The sequence below is a fragment of the Falco punctatus genome (assembly GCF_963210335.1).
Source record: "Falco punctatus genome assembly, chromosome: Z".
Lineage (NCBI taxonomy): Eukaryota > Metazoa > Chordata > Aves > Falconiformes > Falconidae > Falco > Falco punctatus.
In genome coordinates this window covers 68157653-68176916 of record NC_137586.1, presented here as the reverse complement: position 1 = coordinate 68176916, position 19264 = coordinate 68157653, and the positions used below count along the sequence as shown (strand labels likewise).

General features: G+C 36.1%; 1 protein-coding gene across 1 annotated transcript in view; it reads right to left on the bottom strand.

The window, feature by feature from the left end:
- The window catches only part of MCCC2 (methylcrotonyl-CoA carboxylase subunit 2), a 37336-nt gene that overhangs the window by 4566 nt on the left and 13506 nt on the right, over positions 1-19264 (bottom strand). Inside the window, exons 7-16 of the mRNA XM_080372021.1 lie at positions 16877-16990; positions 10109-10173; positions 9066-9165; positions 8033-8128; positions 6821-6893; positions 6536-6612; positions 4368-4434; positions 3940-4096; positions 3035-3149; positions 1687-1772 (exon numbers count right to left, since the gene is read on the bottom strand). Coding sequence (XP_080228147.1) covers positions 1687-1772; positions 3035-3149; positions 3940-4096; positions 4368-4434; positions 6536-6612; positions 6821-6893; positions 8033-8128; positions 9066-9165; positions 10109-10173; positions 16877-16990 — 950 coding nt within the window. The remainder of the gene's footprint in view (positions 1-1686; positions 1773-3034; positions 3150-3939; positions 4097-4367; positions 4435-6535; positions 6613-6820; positions 6894-8032; positions 8129-9065; positions 9166-10108; positions 10174-16876; positions 16991-19264) is intronic.

The following is a 19264-nucleotide window of genomic DNA, read 5'->3' as shown; positions in this document are numbered from 1 at the left end:
AGTGTGCCATCAGAAAGCCCCTATCAATAACAATTCAGGATTTCACAAAAGTATCCTCATTGCTTATACATAAACACCCCCATAAACTGTAACTTAGTAGCAATGAGGGTTGTACACATGCATAAAACCTCCAGAAGCTGAGAATACATATGAAACTCTGCAACATTACCACATAGGCCTCTGCCACAAGCAGAGACCAAACAGTGATGACACTAAAACCCTCCCTAAATCCATGACCCACATGCTATAAAACTGCACCACTGAAATCTGCCTAGATGACACCACAAACCCTGTGCTACATATTCTACTGAGAATACTTATCCCATTACAGCACCAGCCAGGGTAAATGGCAAGAGGTTCCATTTAATGAAGACACTCATTTGATTAAACACTAAAATGAGTATGAATCCCCCAGTTACGATTTCTTTCAGCTAAGTTCATTCCACCATCTCAACAGAAAACAGAGTAAAAAGCTACCATTAATTTTGTATGTTCCTTCAGACTGTGATAAACTATGCATAAAGGAGCTTGCTGATGCTATGCTGATGCTGTTACCACTGCATCAGAGTTGTCAGATGTGAGATTAAGCAGGTATCAAGTTAGACAAAAAGGCTCCCAAACTCCCTCTCTTACTGGCATCCCTATGACATTGACAAGAGTATCTTGCACCCCCCTGTTCACACTGATTTCTGCCTATGATGCCCCCATCAAAATTTATTGTATCTCAAACACTTGGTACTCAGCTTGTTTCTAAACTTCCCAGCTTGCAGGTAAGAAAACCATCAGTAATCCTAATTCAGCTAAACAAAAACATGCATACAGAAGACTTCACAGTTGTATAAGACTAATACTCTTTCTGCAAAATGAGAAGCCGTAGAGGCACACTGAAGTCCCATTACTATATGCTGCCCTCTACCATCATTAGCAGCTGAGAGCCTGTGGAGAATTAGCTTTTGGATACTGTAAGCAGAAAAATGTGCAGGAAAATTAGTACAGACAGGATGGAACTAATGTAAAGTCACAATCAGAGATCGAGAAGACTTCCAAGCTAGTTGCCAGAGGTAACACTCCATGATGTGACCTTGCTTCCTAGGCATTTACTCATGTTCTATTAACCTGAGCATAAAATGCTGCAAAGAACTTCTCAACAAACATAAACATGCTGCACTCATCAGCTAATGCCCTGTCCAAATTGCTATCATCCAGTATAGTCACCTACCATGATCGTGACCTGAAACTTGCAAATGACTTCAGGTCTTGTTGAAACTTCTTTGACACTGGCCTCTTCTACTTTCACAACCCCACTAAAATGAATTCTTCACATGCAGCCACACATTACACTATTCAATAGTCTTAAGAAAGGTTACAAGATACTACACTGGGGAGAATGATATGAAACTTACCCAGAATAAAATACAGAGAATATAAACTCCATGTTATCATATAATTACTTACAGAACCAGCAAAATAATTCCTGTGAGTGCATGCCTTCTCCTGAAACAGTACATACTACAGAGACAAGACAGACAAAACATTTATTTGAAGCCTGTTGTGTTGTATGCCCGCACATCAAACACACTTTGTTTCACATTGCTCTGTTCTGCTGTTCTTCAGTACCAGGATTTAGGTGTTACTGTTACGTCCTGTGATTACAAATAAGTTTTGGGAAGATCATTTATATGTTACCTTGCACTGGAATAATAAGGGTTTCCTTCCTCCTCGAATCTCCTAATGATTGGCTCCTTCAAAGCTGCTTCATCTGCCTCAGATAACTAAAAAACCCAGGCAAATAAACAAATACAGATAAGATATTCTTTAATATTTTCTTCCACAATGACAGCAGAGGTTTGTATGCAGCATCAAACCCAAAGAAACTGCCTAAAAGATGATCTCCTCAAAGAACCCCCCGTTTTTACACAGAATTGCCTATTTAGCATATTTGACAAGGAAATTAAAATAACACTTTTCAAAATGGGTGGGTGGAAGAGTAAAATACATATTTAACTGAGTATCAGAATTACTGGGGATTAGCATCTGAAAAATTACTGAAACTACTGTACTGAATAAACCCCATTCTGAGTTGCCTTTAGCAACATTTTTTTAGTAAAACAAGTGTGCTATTCTAACACTGGGTTTCTCTATGATCCAGACTGGTCTATGATCCAGACTGGTCCAAAAGTTTTCAAGTTTCTAACACATTCTAATGACATTAAATACAATTATTTTTCTCCCTGTCTGTCTTAGGGATTTAGGAAATTAAGAGAGAGATCAGGGTGCATATATTCTATCAGTAGAAAGCCCAAGTAAAGTATTGAAAAAAAACCCCACATTGAGATAACACATACAGACCGCTTCATTATTCTGAATAGCTGCTAATGATAAATACAAGAAATTTACAGACATCACAATAAAATCACTTCTTATGGGATCAAGGCACCAGTATAAACATAAACCGTGTAATTTAAAAAACACATCAGAAGAGTGCAGAGAAACTAGACAAGATTATTAAACAAAATGCCACTAATTTTCAATTAAAATGTTGAAATGAGTCAAACTCTTTTCCAAACCTCCACAGACTTCTGCTGTTAAAAGTTTCATAAATCTTAGTCACTGAATAATTTGAAGATCAGCTATCTATTAAAATGCCATCTTCAAAAATAACTGGAAAGACACTTTTGATTCTCACATATTCCTCCTCATACTCCCAAACCAGGGTGGATCTGTGGCTGCTTCTCTTAGGTGGAACTAATAAGCGGCGGCATGAAGTACAAAAAGATGATATGAGAAATACTACTCTTTAAGCAAAGACAAGAAATGTCATGAATGATCTTCACATTTAGAAGATGTAAACAACAACATTTCACAAATGCTTCATGTTTCTCAGTGCACTAGGTGGCATTGGGAGAACAATAGTTTATTGATGTCTCACTCTAGGGATCACTTCATTGATCCCTTCCTAGATCATGAAGTGAGCAACTCCAGTGAAAGAGTAAATGAGAATGACATTACTGCAAATGAAAGAAGAAAGATGTACCTGTTTTCCCTCCCTTGCTTTTTGGTCCTTGGCTATTGTAGCTAGAACAGTTGCAGCTTGTTCCCCTCCCATCACCGATATACGAGCATTTGGCCACACATATAGAAATCTTGGACTGAAAAAATACGTATTAAATATTACAATAAGACTGCCTTATTTCCTAGTAAAGAAATAATTCTCACTCAGCTAAGAATTCATTTTTATGTATGACAATCGTAAATGTATTGGGTTTTAAAGAATGCAAATCAATGCACTTCAATACTTGCAGCATTATGTTTGAAAATGCAAAAATTCTGCTCATTTCCTATATTTAAGCACCTTAAAAACTTAGTTCTCTCTTTCTTGAGTCTCTTCATCTCACACCTCCCTCCCCCCAGGGATTTTTCTCTTTAAAAATATCAACAACTTCAAAAGTATCAGGGACCTTGAAAAAATGAAAAGAACATGTATGTGAGTCATGTACAAAGGGTCAAAAAAAATAATCCTTAGGAGTTCTGCAAACATTACTCATAAAAACAGGCTCATTAAAGTGAATAAGGATTCTTTTTTACACAAGCTGGTATTTTTTCTATCAATGCAGAATAAAGGATCAGCCCATACGGCATAATGATAGTTTAGGAGCATACAATTTTTCCTCCAAGAGTTAAAAAGGGAGAAAAGCAAGTGAGCATGTTTACATGTTAGATAACCTCCTCCTTCACCTAAATGAAGGTTAATCATGAGCCTATCAATCTCTACAGGTTTCTCAGGTTGTTATTACTTATGACCATATTAATTGAGAACTGCTTTATTTTCATAATAGCACAACTTCTGCAAGAGTTTAGACAGTTTTTTTGAATGATATTTCAAGGTCATGGCCTCTTAACTTAAGTCTTACCTTCTGCCATATTGGAAGTAACACTCACCTATATGCTCTTCCACACATTCCATAGTTTCCAGCTCCGTAAGAACCACCGATAATCACTGTTATTTTAGGTACATTGGCACAAGCTACAGCAGTTACCATCTTGGCACCATCTTTTGCTATCCCTCCAGCTTCATATTCTTTACCAACCATGAAACCTAAAGAATTCCAACATGAAAAAATGGCTTACTAACTTTATATTATTAGGTGGTACTATATGTCACACTATGCTTTATGGCACATGCAGAAAAAACCTGAAGAACAAATCATAAGGCAAGGCCTTCACTAGCTGCTGACAAAACGATTTCAGAACAGTCTGGAGATGTAGGTACAACAAAGAACACAAGAAGCTGTCTAAAAGTCATAACCTCAACATTTAACAGCAAAGCTCACCACATAGTACAACTTCAAAATATTGAGCTTATTCACCTGTAATATTCTGCAAAAACACAATGGGAATATTCCTCTGGCAACACAACTGGATAAAATGTGTACCCTGTGGAGATGGGGGAAAAAAAAGAAAAAAAGAGAGAGAAAGAAAAGAGTAAGTCATTAAAAGTTGGATCAGTGAAGCTACCGCTATCAGCACTCTGAAGTCTCCTTCCACTGGTTCCTGGGAGTATTTACATCAGGAAGCGCTGTACTATTACTGCTTCATCCAAAGTCAACTGCAAAACATGCTTTCACTCTAGCAGAAGAAAGAAAATATCAAAAATGCATTAGTCCAAGTGTAAAGCAGAAATACACCCTCAAAAAGCATGACTGCTGATACTGAAAAACCCAACTGTTTTGACTCAGCCCAAGAGGCAGTTAAACAACAGACAGTTTCACAGTGTGACACCCAACATGGAGTTTTGTAAGACTGTGTCATGGAAATTAAGACAACCAGTCAGCAAAAAAATATCTCCCCATTTCCGGCATGAAAGAAAACTATTCTCTGAAGTTGGGAAAGGTCCACACACATTATTAGCTCATGGCTGTGCCAGCTGCTGTTAACGCTCTTCCCTTTTTCTCAGGGCAGATGCCCTCCCCCGATTTTCTAGGAAAAGATCAATTTCATAAGAAAGACAAAAATAGTAGATTCCAAGCTTCCATTTCAGCTAGAAATAATCTAGATCAATAAAGTTCCTCACATTATTTACACACTGCTGATGAAAAAAAAAGTATGTAGCACAGCAACTGAAAAAACCTCTAACCTCTTCACAACAGAAAACCAGAAAATTTACAAAAACAAAACAAAAAAAAAGGAGAGAAAAATCATAAAGCATAATCCTTAGCTAGCTTTTTTAGAGAAGCACTAGAAAAGCATAGTGATGATCATGGGAAAAAGACATGTCACAACTCATTAAAAAACGCAAAAGAAAAAAAAAGGAACGTTGTTAGATTATGGTGCTTACAAAAGCAACATCTGGACAAAGGTCTCTCTAGAAGCGAAAAAAGTAAAACTTGACCATCTTCTTTTACAGTACTGATACACTGGCAGAAGTCAGCACAGGAAGATTCCTTACGCACTTTTTCATTGTTAGGCAAAATTTGCAGCACTCAATTATCACAAATATACCAAAAGTTTTAGAAATACTGAAAGAGTTATTTTCAACTTGGAAATACTTGTGTTAAAACAAACACTAGCCAAAACCAATGTAACTTACTGCAGTGTTCCAAGTTGAAAGTATTCCTTCAGTACATGAAACTAAATTTCATATATATTTTTTTTTACAGCAATAATCAGTAAAATTACTTCCTTTTTTCAAGTCTCTCATCATGGCTTCCTTTTTCCTATTGATTTTTAGTACAGATTTGCTCACCATTAGTTTGAGGGGTCTGCTAGAACAAAACTACCATATACAATTGCTATTACAAAAAAAGATTCAACTGACAGTAGCTTCTTGAAAAAAACAACACAGAACAAAGTAAGTAACCACTCTGCCATACTTAGACACTCCTCATCACCACCAATTCCTCAAGACTAATCTGTAAAGCAATCTTAATAAGTGTGTGTTTAATGCAATCACAATATTCCATCAAAGATGCCCTTTAATTCACAAAACAGATATTTCAATTCACAGATTTTATGAGATGGCACATGTTTTCACTCATCAGTCTAAGACAGGAGGCTGCCACAGCCAAGTACGAAAATTAAACCTCTGGCAAACCAATGAACTGAGTACTGGAATCCAGGTTGAATGCTTCCAGTTATTAAAAAAAAAAAAAGTATGTGATTTATTGTTGTACTTCACAGTTTATAGGCTAGAAATTATAACTACTAGGGTATTTTATGCAGTCAGCAAGGACTTTTCTTGTAATAGCTGCAAGTTTCAAGATATACTATTTCAACTGTGTTGTAGTCACACAACAATGTTTTTGTCTATGTGTTTTTTCTAACTGTACTTCCATATTGACCTATGTACTTCATACCAGAAAAATCTACCAAACACTGTTATTAAAATATGGTCAAATATTTTTACATTATGAAGCTATTTCATGTTTACATGAAAAACATGGAGCCAGTCCACTTTAAAAAAGTTCCTCATTTCAAGATCAAGTTGTCCACCAGAAGTTTTGTCAATTGCAAACAAGCTAATAATCTATTTATTTACCTTTTTTGCTGACTCTGAGAAAAGCACTCCATTGTTTCCAATAATTCCTACTGGATAACCAAATATTCTTGCAAATCCTAAAGGAGAAAGATAAATCTGTAAATTTGCATATATATTTATTTTACCATAGCATATAAGTGTAATACCTTCTCTTGGTAATAGAAACTGCTACTCCTCCAAAGAAAAACATTATTAAAAATATCAACAGGTGAGCCAAACAGAATGAATCCAACTATAAAAACAGATGGAACATATAAAGAATAATTATAATATATTTCTAAATACCTGTAATTAAAGTATCTCCATACAAGGCTTTGAATTCATCAAATTTACTTCCATCTACAATCCTAGCAATGACCTTAAGAAAAAATAGAAAAAGAAAATGAAAATCCTAATCCTTCATAGTTTTAAATTTGTTTAGAAAGAAAGACCACACTAACATACAACTTAAATACTTTCCAGAGAACATCAAGCAGCCTACCATATAAATAGTCTGGATGTCAGGGAAAGCTTATTTACTTTTTTAAGTATGATTTATCTACATGTTTACAAAAAATCTAACTTCTAACCAAACAGTTTAAAATATGCAGGAACAAAGTTTTCCTGATTAGTTACATTTCAAAGAAAAACTGCTAGCTCTGGTTATATTAAACATTAATCAACAGACTCACAATCATAAAGAGAAAAACAGTAAGTTTATTTTCAGCTTTGCTTAAATTTGTGACGCACAAAAATAAAGATCTGTTCTGAGGTTTCTCTGAGATGCAAAGGAGCCATTTCATATAAATACAGATTCATTGCTAGCAAGACATTTGCCAGAAAATACTTACTTCAACTTTAAAAGAAACAAAACCAAGGTATTACAACTTTCAAGGGTGTAATGTGAGACTCAATAATAAGTGTTCATCTTTTCTTCCCTTGATGCAAAGCAAATCCTAATAATTTCTGACAAAGTATTTAAAGAAAGGTACACACTAAGACTTTTTCTAAAATAAATACTCGGTTGGTAGTGAAAAAGGCTGAAGATGGGATCTACGCAAAGTATGAGAAAAGCTCTGGTTGTGGCTGAAGGTACCAAGGCAAATAATTACACTAGACCTGCAGTAGAGTACAGTAAGTTTCCATATGTGGTTGGAAGACCACTGAATTGTTTGGGGTGTTATACTCCATAAATCTTTAAATAAAGCTATCATGTCACTCAGCAAGTCTGTAAAATGCTTTGCAGCACAAAGTCCTGGCAGTGTTTTCAGAATGTTATCAATCTCTCATCCTTCTTAGAAGTATAACCAAAAAGCACTTTATTTCAACATGCCATAGCCATTGTAATGGATCTGCTGGACAAAAATACGTTAAAAGATTTTATGAAATATAAATATTCTCTATATACCCCAAATCAGATTGCTGTAGACAAATTATAATGACATAAAAAGTGATTTCCTGCAAGAAAACTGATTGCATGTATGTATAGGCATGTGGATCTTGCATTTACATTCATACCTCTTTAACATCAAAGTTTCTTTTTAGCTGGTCACCGACTATTCCATATATTTCATCAGCAGGAAACAAAGGCTCTTCTGATGGTTCTATAGCCACCTGAAGCAATTAAAGAAAATAGTTTACACAACAAAGGAATTATTAGTATACATTATGACTTAAAAAAATAAACAACAATTAATTTGCCAACTGCTTTGAAAACAGTCTCCTCTTCAACCACCACAACAAAAGCCTGTATTGGCTTGTTCTCATTTTGCACAAAGATTAAGTTTCTCAGACTGGTAGTTTTGAAGACTGGTAATACTTTCTCACTTACTTACTGCTATCTTTGTTTCTACTCCTGCATATACCTCCATATGTACTCCACATTTTTTCCATGCTATTAAAAATAAAGCATGTCCTCCATTTGCTTTCCTCTGTGCCCTATTAGGCACGTAGTATTCTGAAAAAATAATGAAGATTTTTGCCACACAACTGAAAACAAAATCTTGCATTCCTTCAGCTGCTGAGCTTTAATCTTCAACCTTTCGTGTCTCCTGCCAAAATAAGTTAAGGCAATTCCTCCTCCATATGCTAACCATCCTGTTTTCTACAAGGAATTTTTAAATCAATACAATTACATGATTTAGGTCTATTCCCTCAGTTTTATACCTTTCATTAATAATCATAAAAAATGTGTATTCAAAAAAGATGCTTTAGTAGGTATCTAATTTTTAGTCCAGAGGAATGATCACATGGGTTTAAAATCAAATCAAGCACCTTGCAGGACTAGGTTAATCTTTAAGTGCAGGTCTGTGATTCTGAAGCACTGTTCTAGTTGCTTCACTCATGCATGTAATCCTAGTAATTTTATTGGGAATAATGCACCAGTGATGTAATTGCAGAACTGAAACATTAGAGAAATCTTTCAAGACAAGAACCATAACTTCCATTTTTAAAGTGTCTAAAGTCAGAGACAAAAAATGTTGTATAAATCAGGCGAAGAAAAGCATTCCTAACTTCAACAATGCAGTGTTTTCAGATTCTATACACTTACGTCTACTTTCTTTTGGAGATTCAAACTTCTTACAACTTTCCTTGCTAGATGAAGTGCATGATTGTCATCCAAAGCATAATGATCTGTTACACCAGATTTTCTGTATATAAATAACAAGTTATGTACAATATGAAGACTTAAAAAAAAAATTGACAGTGAAAATTTGAGATTTAAATTTTTTTTAAGACTTTAAGCTTTATATTTATCTTTAAAATACAGATGCTACAATACAGCTTTCCATGATTCGTTATGAAATTATTTTCAAAATAAAACCCATGCCTGAACTGTTCTTTGAAACAGTACATTAAAGTTATCAGACATGACATAAAACAGTAACTGTAGCAAGTAAAAGAATCTAAAAGACAATATAAAAGATGACAATTATTGTTCAAATATAAATCAAAATTTGTTTGAAATTATAAATAAAACTTCTGTTTACAAAAATGTTTTGAACTGGCCTTAAAAATAATTTATTCACATCAGTAAACTGAGTTAAAAATTATGCATTTATTGCACTGTAATATCTAACATTTTACAGTAATACCTGAATTTGTTTACTATTCATTTTAGAACTAGAAAGTGCAGAGTTCTTTGTTTTGATAACAAGTATTCTCTTACAAAAAAAAAAAGCTATTTTGATCTTATTTGTAGTAAGTTCTAATGGACAGTATGAAAGATACAATCTGCAAAATACATTATCTTTCTCAATGTGCATTCTTCTATGAACACTCAGTATGAAACGCTACAGAAAAGTCCTCCATATTATGCATGATGCTGCAGTACATTTGACACAAAAGTATTTTAAAGTATTAAATGAAGGAAACAAGTTCCTAACTAGAGTAGCATAAGGTAACTATGCTAGTCTAACAATAAAATGATTCATCAAGCACCAGATTAAGTATATAGAAAACCTTAATTTTAAAAATCTAAATGGAGTTTAAAAAAATACTTATAATATATATATTAAATAAATAAAATAAAATACACCCTACTAAAGTCTAAAGGATAGAATAAATGAACTCTGGGAAAAAAATTCTTTAAACCTGCAGTGAAGATCTGCCCCTCCAAGATCCTCTGCTGATACCTCTTCACCAGTTGCTGCTTTAACCTACCGCAGGAAAAGGAAAACAAGCTTTAGAGTTGACACTTGTCTTGCATTAATATATATACTGGCTTAGTTATAGCAGTAAGAGAGATCTTTGCAAAATGTTTCTTCATGAATAATATTTCATCGGTTACTCTCCCGCAGAGCATTTAAATGTGATGACACAGAAACTTGTCAAAAGTACTTAATTTCTCTGACTTGTATCCTTCTACTAGCATTAATATATAGGCTTAATTGAGAAAGATTCTCCAATAACTGTTGTATTTATTGCTGTGTCCATTATTAGTGTGCATTTACATACACATTCTTTAGATTTATGCATTTTCACAAAAAAAATTTTAGCACGTAGCAAGTATTTCAAACATATGTTCCTGCATTGCTTCTAACAATACATCAGTTGAAACTCAGCACTCTCCAGCATTGCCCTCTTTACACAAATTCTTTTTCTGTGAATTCTTAGTTTTTAAAATATTAACTATAAAACAATCACTAGAAGTTTTTATTTTATAAATCTTTCATTAAACACGCAGTAATTTAGTATGAACAGTTTTCTTTAACAAAGCATATTAGTGGCATAAAACTGTTCAGATCAAGTATGATATGCCCATAAAAATACCTGGAATGCATAATTCTAAATCCTCTTAACTGTCAGATCTTACACCTGACAAGATAATTTGAGAGTGAGTAAACTCCATCCTGAAACAAAGCAGTATCATTTACTGCATGGTAAAAAAACCAACCATAACTTCTTGATGCACTTCCAGTCTACTGTAACTACTTTGGAAAAGGATTCCTTGCAAGATGGTGAAACCATTATTCATCATGGATGGAGATTACAGAGGTAGTGCAAGAGGCAAGCGAAGAGACAGCTAGCATCACCTCCAAAAGAGATTTCAGTTTCCAAGCTCCATGTCTAAAACCAAAGCACACTAAATATGTAAATACATACACACATGCTTCCAAACTGTCAAGTTTGTAAAATTATAGATATTTCTTTACTAATAGGATTTTTGCTTTTAAATTGAACAGCTACCCATTTAATACAAAGATGTGGCATTCCAATACTAATTAACGAAAAGTTTCTGTCAGAGACTAATTAACTTGAGCCTTCATTGAACAACAAACAGAAGAACATACTTCTAAGTAAAATTAGGAAAAAATTATTCACTAAAAGGCTTGAAAGCATTGGAACAGGCTGCCAAAGGAATTGGCTGAGTCACCATCCTTGGAGGCACTTAGAGGACATGTAGGTGTGCCACTTAGGACATGGTTTAGTGGTGGACTTGGGTGTTAGGTTTAAAATTGGACTCAATGATCCTAAGGTTCTTTTCCGCCCTAAATAATGCTATGATTTTACTCTTACGATTCTACGAAATAATTCCACACATCTCTCTTTACACATCTGACACAGTATGCAGTTATAAAGTACTGTGATTCTGTGATTACTGCAAAATTTTTAACAAATCTGAATACAGCACTGACTCCTATTAGCACAGGAATCCAGACACTCATTCTAATAAACTTTACAAAAAAGGATTTTCCCTCTTTCACAGAGCTGAAGTTTTTATTCTTCAAATCACAAGATCAGAGTTGTGGGGTCTGTCAGCCACCCTGGGAGACTGTCTAGTTTAAAAACAAAGCAGGGTCAAGCAGAGGAGGTTGCTCATGACCGTGTACAGTTGAGTTTTGAGTATCTCCAACGATAAAGACTCCACAACCTGCCTGGACCACTGGGTTTGGCATGACCACTCTTGCAATAAAGAAGTGTCTTCTTCCATCTAAACAGAATTTCCTATACTTCAGTTTGTGCCCTGCAGCGTCTTGACCTGTCACTGGGTGCTAGTAAGACATCTGGCTCTACTGTCTTTACTCCCCCTGCAAGGTATTCATACACATGGGACAGATTCCCCCTGAGCCATCTCTTCACCAGGCTGAACAGTCCCAGCTCTCTTAGCCTCTCCTCATATCACAGATACTCCAGTTCCTTCAACATCTTCGTGGACCTTCACTGACTCACTTGAGTATGTCCACATTCTTCTTGGTCTGGACAGCCCAGACCTGGACCTAGCACCTCAAATGTGTGTTATGAGGGCTTAGTAGATGGGAAGGATCACCACCCTTGACCTGCTGGAAACAGTCTCCCTAATGCATGCCCAGGATGTTGCTGGCTGCCTTTGCTGCAAGGGTACATTGCTGGGTCATGTTCAGCTTGGGTTTCCACTGGGACCTAGAGTGCCTTTTCTGCATCTTCCCAACTGGTTGGTCCCCAGCCTGTTCTGGTGCCCAGGGTTATTCCTTCCAAGGAGCATTTGCCTGCTGTATTTAACTTCAAAAGGTTCCATTCAGCCCCTCTCTCCAGCCCGCTGATGTCCCTCTGAAAGGCACAATCATCTGCTCCATTAACCACTCCTCACAGGTTTTTATCATCTTCAGATTTGCTGACAATGAACTTTGGACCACTGCCAAGGTCATCAGTGAAAATATTATACAGTATTTGTCCCAGTACTGACATCTGGGATACACCACTAATGACTAGCCTCCAGCTTGAGCTGAGCAGTTCGGCCAGTTCTCAGACCACCTCACTGCCCATTTACCCAGTTCGTACTTCATCAGTTTGTGAAGGAAGTTATGGAAGATGGTGTTAAAAGCCTTGTCAAAAATCAACATAAACAACATCTACTGCTCTCTGCTTCCACTGAATCAGTCATCCCAGCACAGAGCGCTATCAGTTTGGTCAGGCCATGATTTCTGTGCTGACCACTCACAGTCACCTTCTTGTCTGTAGTGTTTTTGGAAATAGCTTCCAGGATTATTTGCTCCATCACCTTCCCAGGTACTACAGTGCAGTAGAGCATTCTACTGCATTCTAACAGACTGCAAGTAGAGCCTTGACAAGATAAATAAAGACAGCTGCTATAAATTACTTCATCTGCTTTTGCTGATTACTTTGTTCTTCTTGCCAGCCTGGAAAGCCTCCACTGAAACAATGAGATACTTCAAGTTAAATGCTTATTTTATTATGGTAGACAACAAAGTATGTGGGCATTTTCAAGGAAACCTCTGTTCAAGCTACTTCAGCTAGCAATCACCAGGATAAATGAATACAGACTTTGGATAAATTGTGCATTTCCCACAATAGATCAGGCTGTCGTGTAGCTCAGTCCCCAGAACATAAATATACATGACTTTGACAAACCTATCCCTTTTTACCAGGCTTTCCTTCACTACTGAGCACAGAGAATACCAAATTTTCCCTGGGGAAGAAGAACGGGAAGTCTCTGAAATGGGATGGAAAAGCCCACAGGTCAACACGCCACGCTGAGCTACCGAGCAGTACTGCCAGTGGTGAGCATACAGATTTCGCAGCTTGGGGGAGTGCAGAAGAAAGGCCTTACGTATTACTACTACTGTGACACTTCTGTTACTATTGACATTTATCTGTTCATGAAGTCACTACTCCTCACCTTTCTAAAAAGAAGAACAAGGAAACTTGCACTTCAGATTTTGGACTGTAACTGCACTTCACTTTTTCTTTTACCATACACATCCCAAAACTAATTATAACTAACAACAGGGATTTGCTTTTGCTTCCTTAGGATGCTTTGGATTGGATTTTATCATTCACCTACCTAAACAATTTTTTTCATACTGGACAGACATTTTTGGGAACAGAGCAACACAATAATGGCTACAATATCTGCTACAACATGGAATGTAAGTTTCTATGGGAGTCTGAATTTTGATGTTTAGAGAAAGGCAAGTAAAATATTTTCAGTGAGAATATGAAAAGCTCTACTGAACAGAAAAGCTGACAGGTAGTGATATTAAAGTTTGATCTATACTCACAAAGATAGGGATCGTTACATCTGCAGGTTGCTAAGGAACAAATTAAATTGAAGGAGAGTTGTGACATCTTCCTCTGGAAGTGGTGAAAAGTTTTCATCCTTTGGACCTTCACAACCTCCTTGCAGTCACTGGCTTCCCTAGCCAAGTCTTCCCTTGGAGACCTGACTTAGGCCATCTTTTTCCAGCTGCCTACCCCGGCGATACTCTCTTGCACTATGTCTCAATTATATACATGTGTGACCTAAATTCCCTTGTGATATTAATGATTACCGCCCTTTCAATACAAGAAAGTCTGGTTCCCTTTTTTTCAGCTTCCTAGTGAGCTTCCTGGGTAGCACGGGGTATTAGTTGTCTTATTTTGTACCTGCTTAATGCTGCAGCTTGAAAGAAACTGTTTCTGAGCAAGCTCTCCAGAACACATTACTCAGTGCATCCAAGGGTTCTCCCAGAGTCTGATGAAACTTTCCAGCTCTAGCAGCTCCAAGCAGAATCATGCAAAGTGCAGAGCACTCCCCAGCACTCTAGCCAATGGAAATGCCACGTCAGAAGAGCTGAATTTGCTCAGGCCTTTCAGATTTACTAGCTGAGCTTCTGCAAAAAATTACTCTGAACCTGAGCAAGCCCCAGAGGCGGTACTGCCACTTTAAGTGTCGCTGGTTCTAAGCTAATAAACTCTGCTGGACCTGGAAGGGGTTTGTACTTAAGACAGCTCAGGTGTTCCTGCAACCAGGGCAATTATTTGTAACACAATAAGCAAGCTAATAACAGTCTGATGGAAAAGTTCATTTCTTTCATTGTGCTGATTTCCTTCCCAATAAAAAGATGTATGAATCACCAAATGTTACTCACTCAACTAATATTATTCTCAACTAATATCTTTATTCATATTTAAGGCACTTTTCACCAAGAAACTCCTAATATCTAAATGACAGTGATACATTTACAGAAAAATTGCTTAATTTTAAGGGAGGATTTGTCTTTGTTCACCTATAAACAACAAGCTGAAAGAAACTAACACAAGAAAAAAAGGGACAGAGACCTAGGTAAGATGTTCAAAACAATTACTGCCAAAGAAATTCCAACAAAGAAATTGTAGAATTCTAAATTCTAATGAGAAGTTAATAAATTAATGTTCAAAGACATAGCTGCTATAAATTACTTCATCTGCTTTTGCTGATTACTTTGTTCTTCTTGCCAGCCTGGAAAGCCTCCACTGAAACAATGAGATACTTCAAGTTAAATGCTTATTTTATTATGGTAGACAACAAAGTATCCTTGTCTTACAGCTGTGTGTCCCCTGCTGCTGCTTTTGGTATGTCAGCTACATTTTAAATTTATTTAAGATGTTCTGGAATAGTAATTAGCATTTACCAGCCACAGAAAAGTATGTCTGCCTAAATGATAAGACTTTTTTTTTTTTTAAGCTGCTCAAGAATTTTAAATCAACCTATACAATGAATTTTGGAATCAAAAAGGGTATAAAATGCTAAATCCACCTTCAGCATGAAGATGACACAGTGGGGAAAAAAACCACCCTAAAGTAAAGGAAAAGACTGAAATGCAAAAACATACTGTGGAAATGAGAGCAGTGCTATACAAGTCAACACAAAATGACATCACAGGGTAGATTCTTTTATGTATGCTTTTAAGGAAATTAACACATTCATGGCTTAGCAACTGGTCAACAAAAAAAATTTCTGTCAATGGTTGTCTTCCCATAGCTTATGGGACCTCCTAAATTTTCCCAGAATCTTAAGTGGTGAAAAGAAGTGGCTTCCAGCAGACTTCACCTCCTCCATTACTACCGGAATTGAGCAGAGCAGTATGTTCATTAACAATGCTGTTACAAAGTGATTTCTCCATTTAGACCTGCCCAGGTTGGAAGGACTTTTTGAGGGACATTTGATTTGTACTTGACTTTGTCACAGGAAGCTCGCCTAGAAGTTCCCAAAAGACTACAACCAAAACAGAGCCAACATGCTGTCTCAGACCAGTTTGTTCAATGAGACAAATATTCGACTGTTTCAAAAAAAGCAAGTCAGACTTCACTGAGACTAGAACAACTGTGCTGGATGCTACTCTAGCACTAACATAACATTTACTACTGGAAATTCCTTTCTTCTCATAAATCTTGTGGTTAAGTAAAATTATCCTTGTCAGCAAAAATTATTATTTGTATCAGTATAGAACTGAGCCTACAGGAGAACATACACTGGTACATCTGTTTCTAAAAAAATAAACCCTACTCAAGGACTCCCTTTCCTGTTGGAGCCACACTACTGTTAATTTTAAAGCTATTTTATGCTGCAATACTTTGCACAATCACAAATTCCACTATGAGTTCCACAATAAGGCAAGTTTTAGTTCACAGGAATTCTTCAGGTCAGTTTTCTTAGAAAAAAAATCCTTACTAAGAAAGTAAGGAAATGATGACAAACTCCATCATCAGTGTGTCTCTTTGTCTGTAAACTGCCATAAAACATAGCAGATTGTCTGAAGTTCTCTTATCTTGACTCTGAGATATAATACACATGCTTGTAATTTTTTTTTTATTTTATGTCTTGTCAAACCTAGAGGCTACATAATTGAATACGGAAAGCATTTTTATCATCCAAAATGTGCACAGCAATCTAAAAGCAGTGCTATAAAGACATCTGAATGAAGTCTGATTTATATATACACTTCTAAAAGAAAAAGATTAATTTAGGATATAAACATTCAGATATACTTTGAAAATGTAAATTAGTTTGCATTTAATCTACAGAATATCTGGAAATATCTCACAAAGAAAGATCTCAATAGTTTAATCTGTACAATTGTCAGCAGCACACTTTGTTACTAGAAACTTCTGTATTCTTACCAGTGGTGGCCCTCCCAGGAATATTGTTCCCTGTTTGCCAACAATAATACTTTCATCAGCCATTGCAGGTACATATGCTCCTCCTGCTGTACACGATCCCATTACTACTGCTATCTATTGGGAAAACAAAAATCACAAATTAATGAATTGTCCAACGCTTCAAAATAGCTAGTGCTCACACTACTATTACATATTGTACTGATTTTAATACAGGTTCCAGGACAGCACAGCAAGATTATTTTTGACTGACAGAACAAACTTCTTATTTATGTTTTTGCTTTTCTTCAAAAAAATGGGGAATCTCTAGTTTTCCACAGTCTCCCTATGATCTTCAGGCTAGCTTGCAGGAAAATTCATATATGAAGTACCATGAGCTATGTATGTGAAACATTTGAAAAGGTGCATGTTCTACCATGGAATTTGTTTTTACTGATGAATGGTAAAAGGTTGAAACCTACAGGTTGCTCCCATTATTTGTGCTTGTCAGAGCATCAGTTGTTGCTTATGGGCATAATTTCACCAATGTTAACATTCTTTGAAGAAAATCCTTCTCATCTACTAGTATGTAACTTCAGTTCTCCAATGGATCAACCAATTAACTCTGCTTCTTCAAGGTGTGTTGAGTATCTCAATGTTATCTCAAGGCCTTAGCATGAATAATCTCTGCTTCATCCTTTTGCCTAATTTTGAGGTGAACTTCTACACAATGAACATTTTCCACCAGTAATATTTTGGTGACAATTTTACAAAACTGACTTGACCCCAGATATGAAGCAATATATGATCATGAAAATGAAGTTTCTCACTTCTCCTTCAGGGGAGCTCCTCCAAAGACAGTTTCAAAACAGCTTGTAAAGCAGAACAAATTGAATACTTTCACGGAAAAGGCAGACAAAAAGAAACGCTTTCTTTCACAGTCACAAAACAATAATGTTATTTTGTGTTAACTTTGTTTGGAAATATTTCTAAAGCAACATCAAGCAGTGTTCTGTGTTAAATGATAATTTAATGTTTGCTCTTAAAAGAAAACAGCACACAGAAATAAAACTTTCATATCTCATTACCTGTATCTAAAGCAGGAGTAGATGAACTATGTCAAACTGCTACCACCAAATCAAACAGCTTTTTCACCATATTATTTTCAGTATTTTAAACTATATTCAGTCACATTTCATCATAAGTATTTCTGTTGTGCATTTAATAAATACCTCCTGATAAATACAAAGATAACATAAGCCTCTAGAAATGGGAAAAAGTTCATTCATTTGAGTTTTCCCCAGAATTTTTGGTTTTCTTTCCTACTCTTAATTTTGCTGTGCATTATGCTGAAAAATGTGCCTGCATTGAAACTTTAACTCGGGTATTACTTTTTCCAATAGATACATTGGAAAATGTATATATTGGAAAAAATAGAATCTGCTTGTCAAATAGCACAGCTTTGAATTCCCAACTAATGTGCTACTTCCTGACTTCATTCTTTGAATTACTGCATAGGAAATTACTTAAGAGCAGAATAAAAATCAACAGTTCTAAATGTACATACAGTATTTCATACCCACTGATCAACTTCCCATTGTATCCATGCAGCGTGTGAGTGAGAGCAAGCTTAGGAACCTGCTAATGAGAAGCTAATCACACCTTTCTGATTCACAGCCATACAGACATCATCACAATTTAAAGCTGCATTAGGAGTATAACAGATTAGTCACAGGAAAAAGTGGAGGGGGAAATTAAAAGGCCCATAGGCAACGGGGTTGGGGGGTGGGGTGGGCTGGGGAAGCAAGCACTGTAAGGGCAAAATTGAGAAGGGCTGATGAACTGATGAAACAGACCTTCAGGCAGGCCACAAGAAGAGGAGGTAGAAAACTAACAAAACCCAGATCACCAGGTCAGAAGAATTAACCAGAATGGAAATCAGAGGGAGCATAATTTCCTTACACCATTTCCTAATGAAACATCCACTCACACAGGGAAGATGATTCTAGCTACCACAGTATGTTAGCAGAGAATCAATACCAGCTTTACAAGTGTTAATAGTGCCTTTTTGGAACGAAACGAAGGATAGAAACATCTCCCAAACAAAATACACCCACATTATGTCCTTTACATGAAACATTTCTCCCAGCCTTCCATAAATATTTTAAGGAAGTTAAACTTTCATCAGAATCATACCAAACAAAAATGTGTTTCAGCAAAAGGTAAATCTTTCCTACATTTAGTTTTTATTGTATAGGAGTACAGCGCTACTCTTAATATAACACTATAAGGTAATCAAAATAAAAACAAATTCAATTTTATAAAGAACTCTACAAAATACCTTAAGGTTGTTTCAAGATATTCAGGAAAACGCCAGCATGACTTTAGGGCCAGGCATTTCTAGAAAGGTCC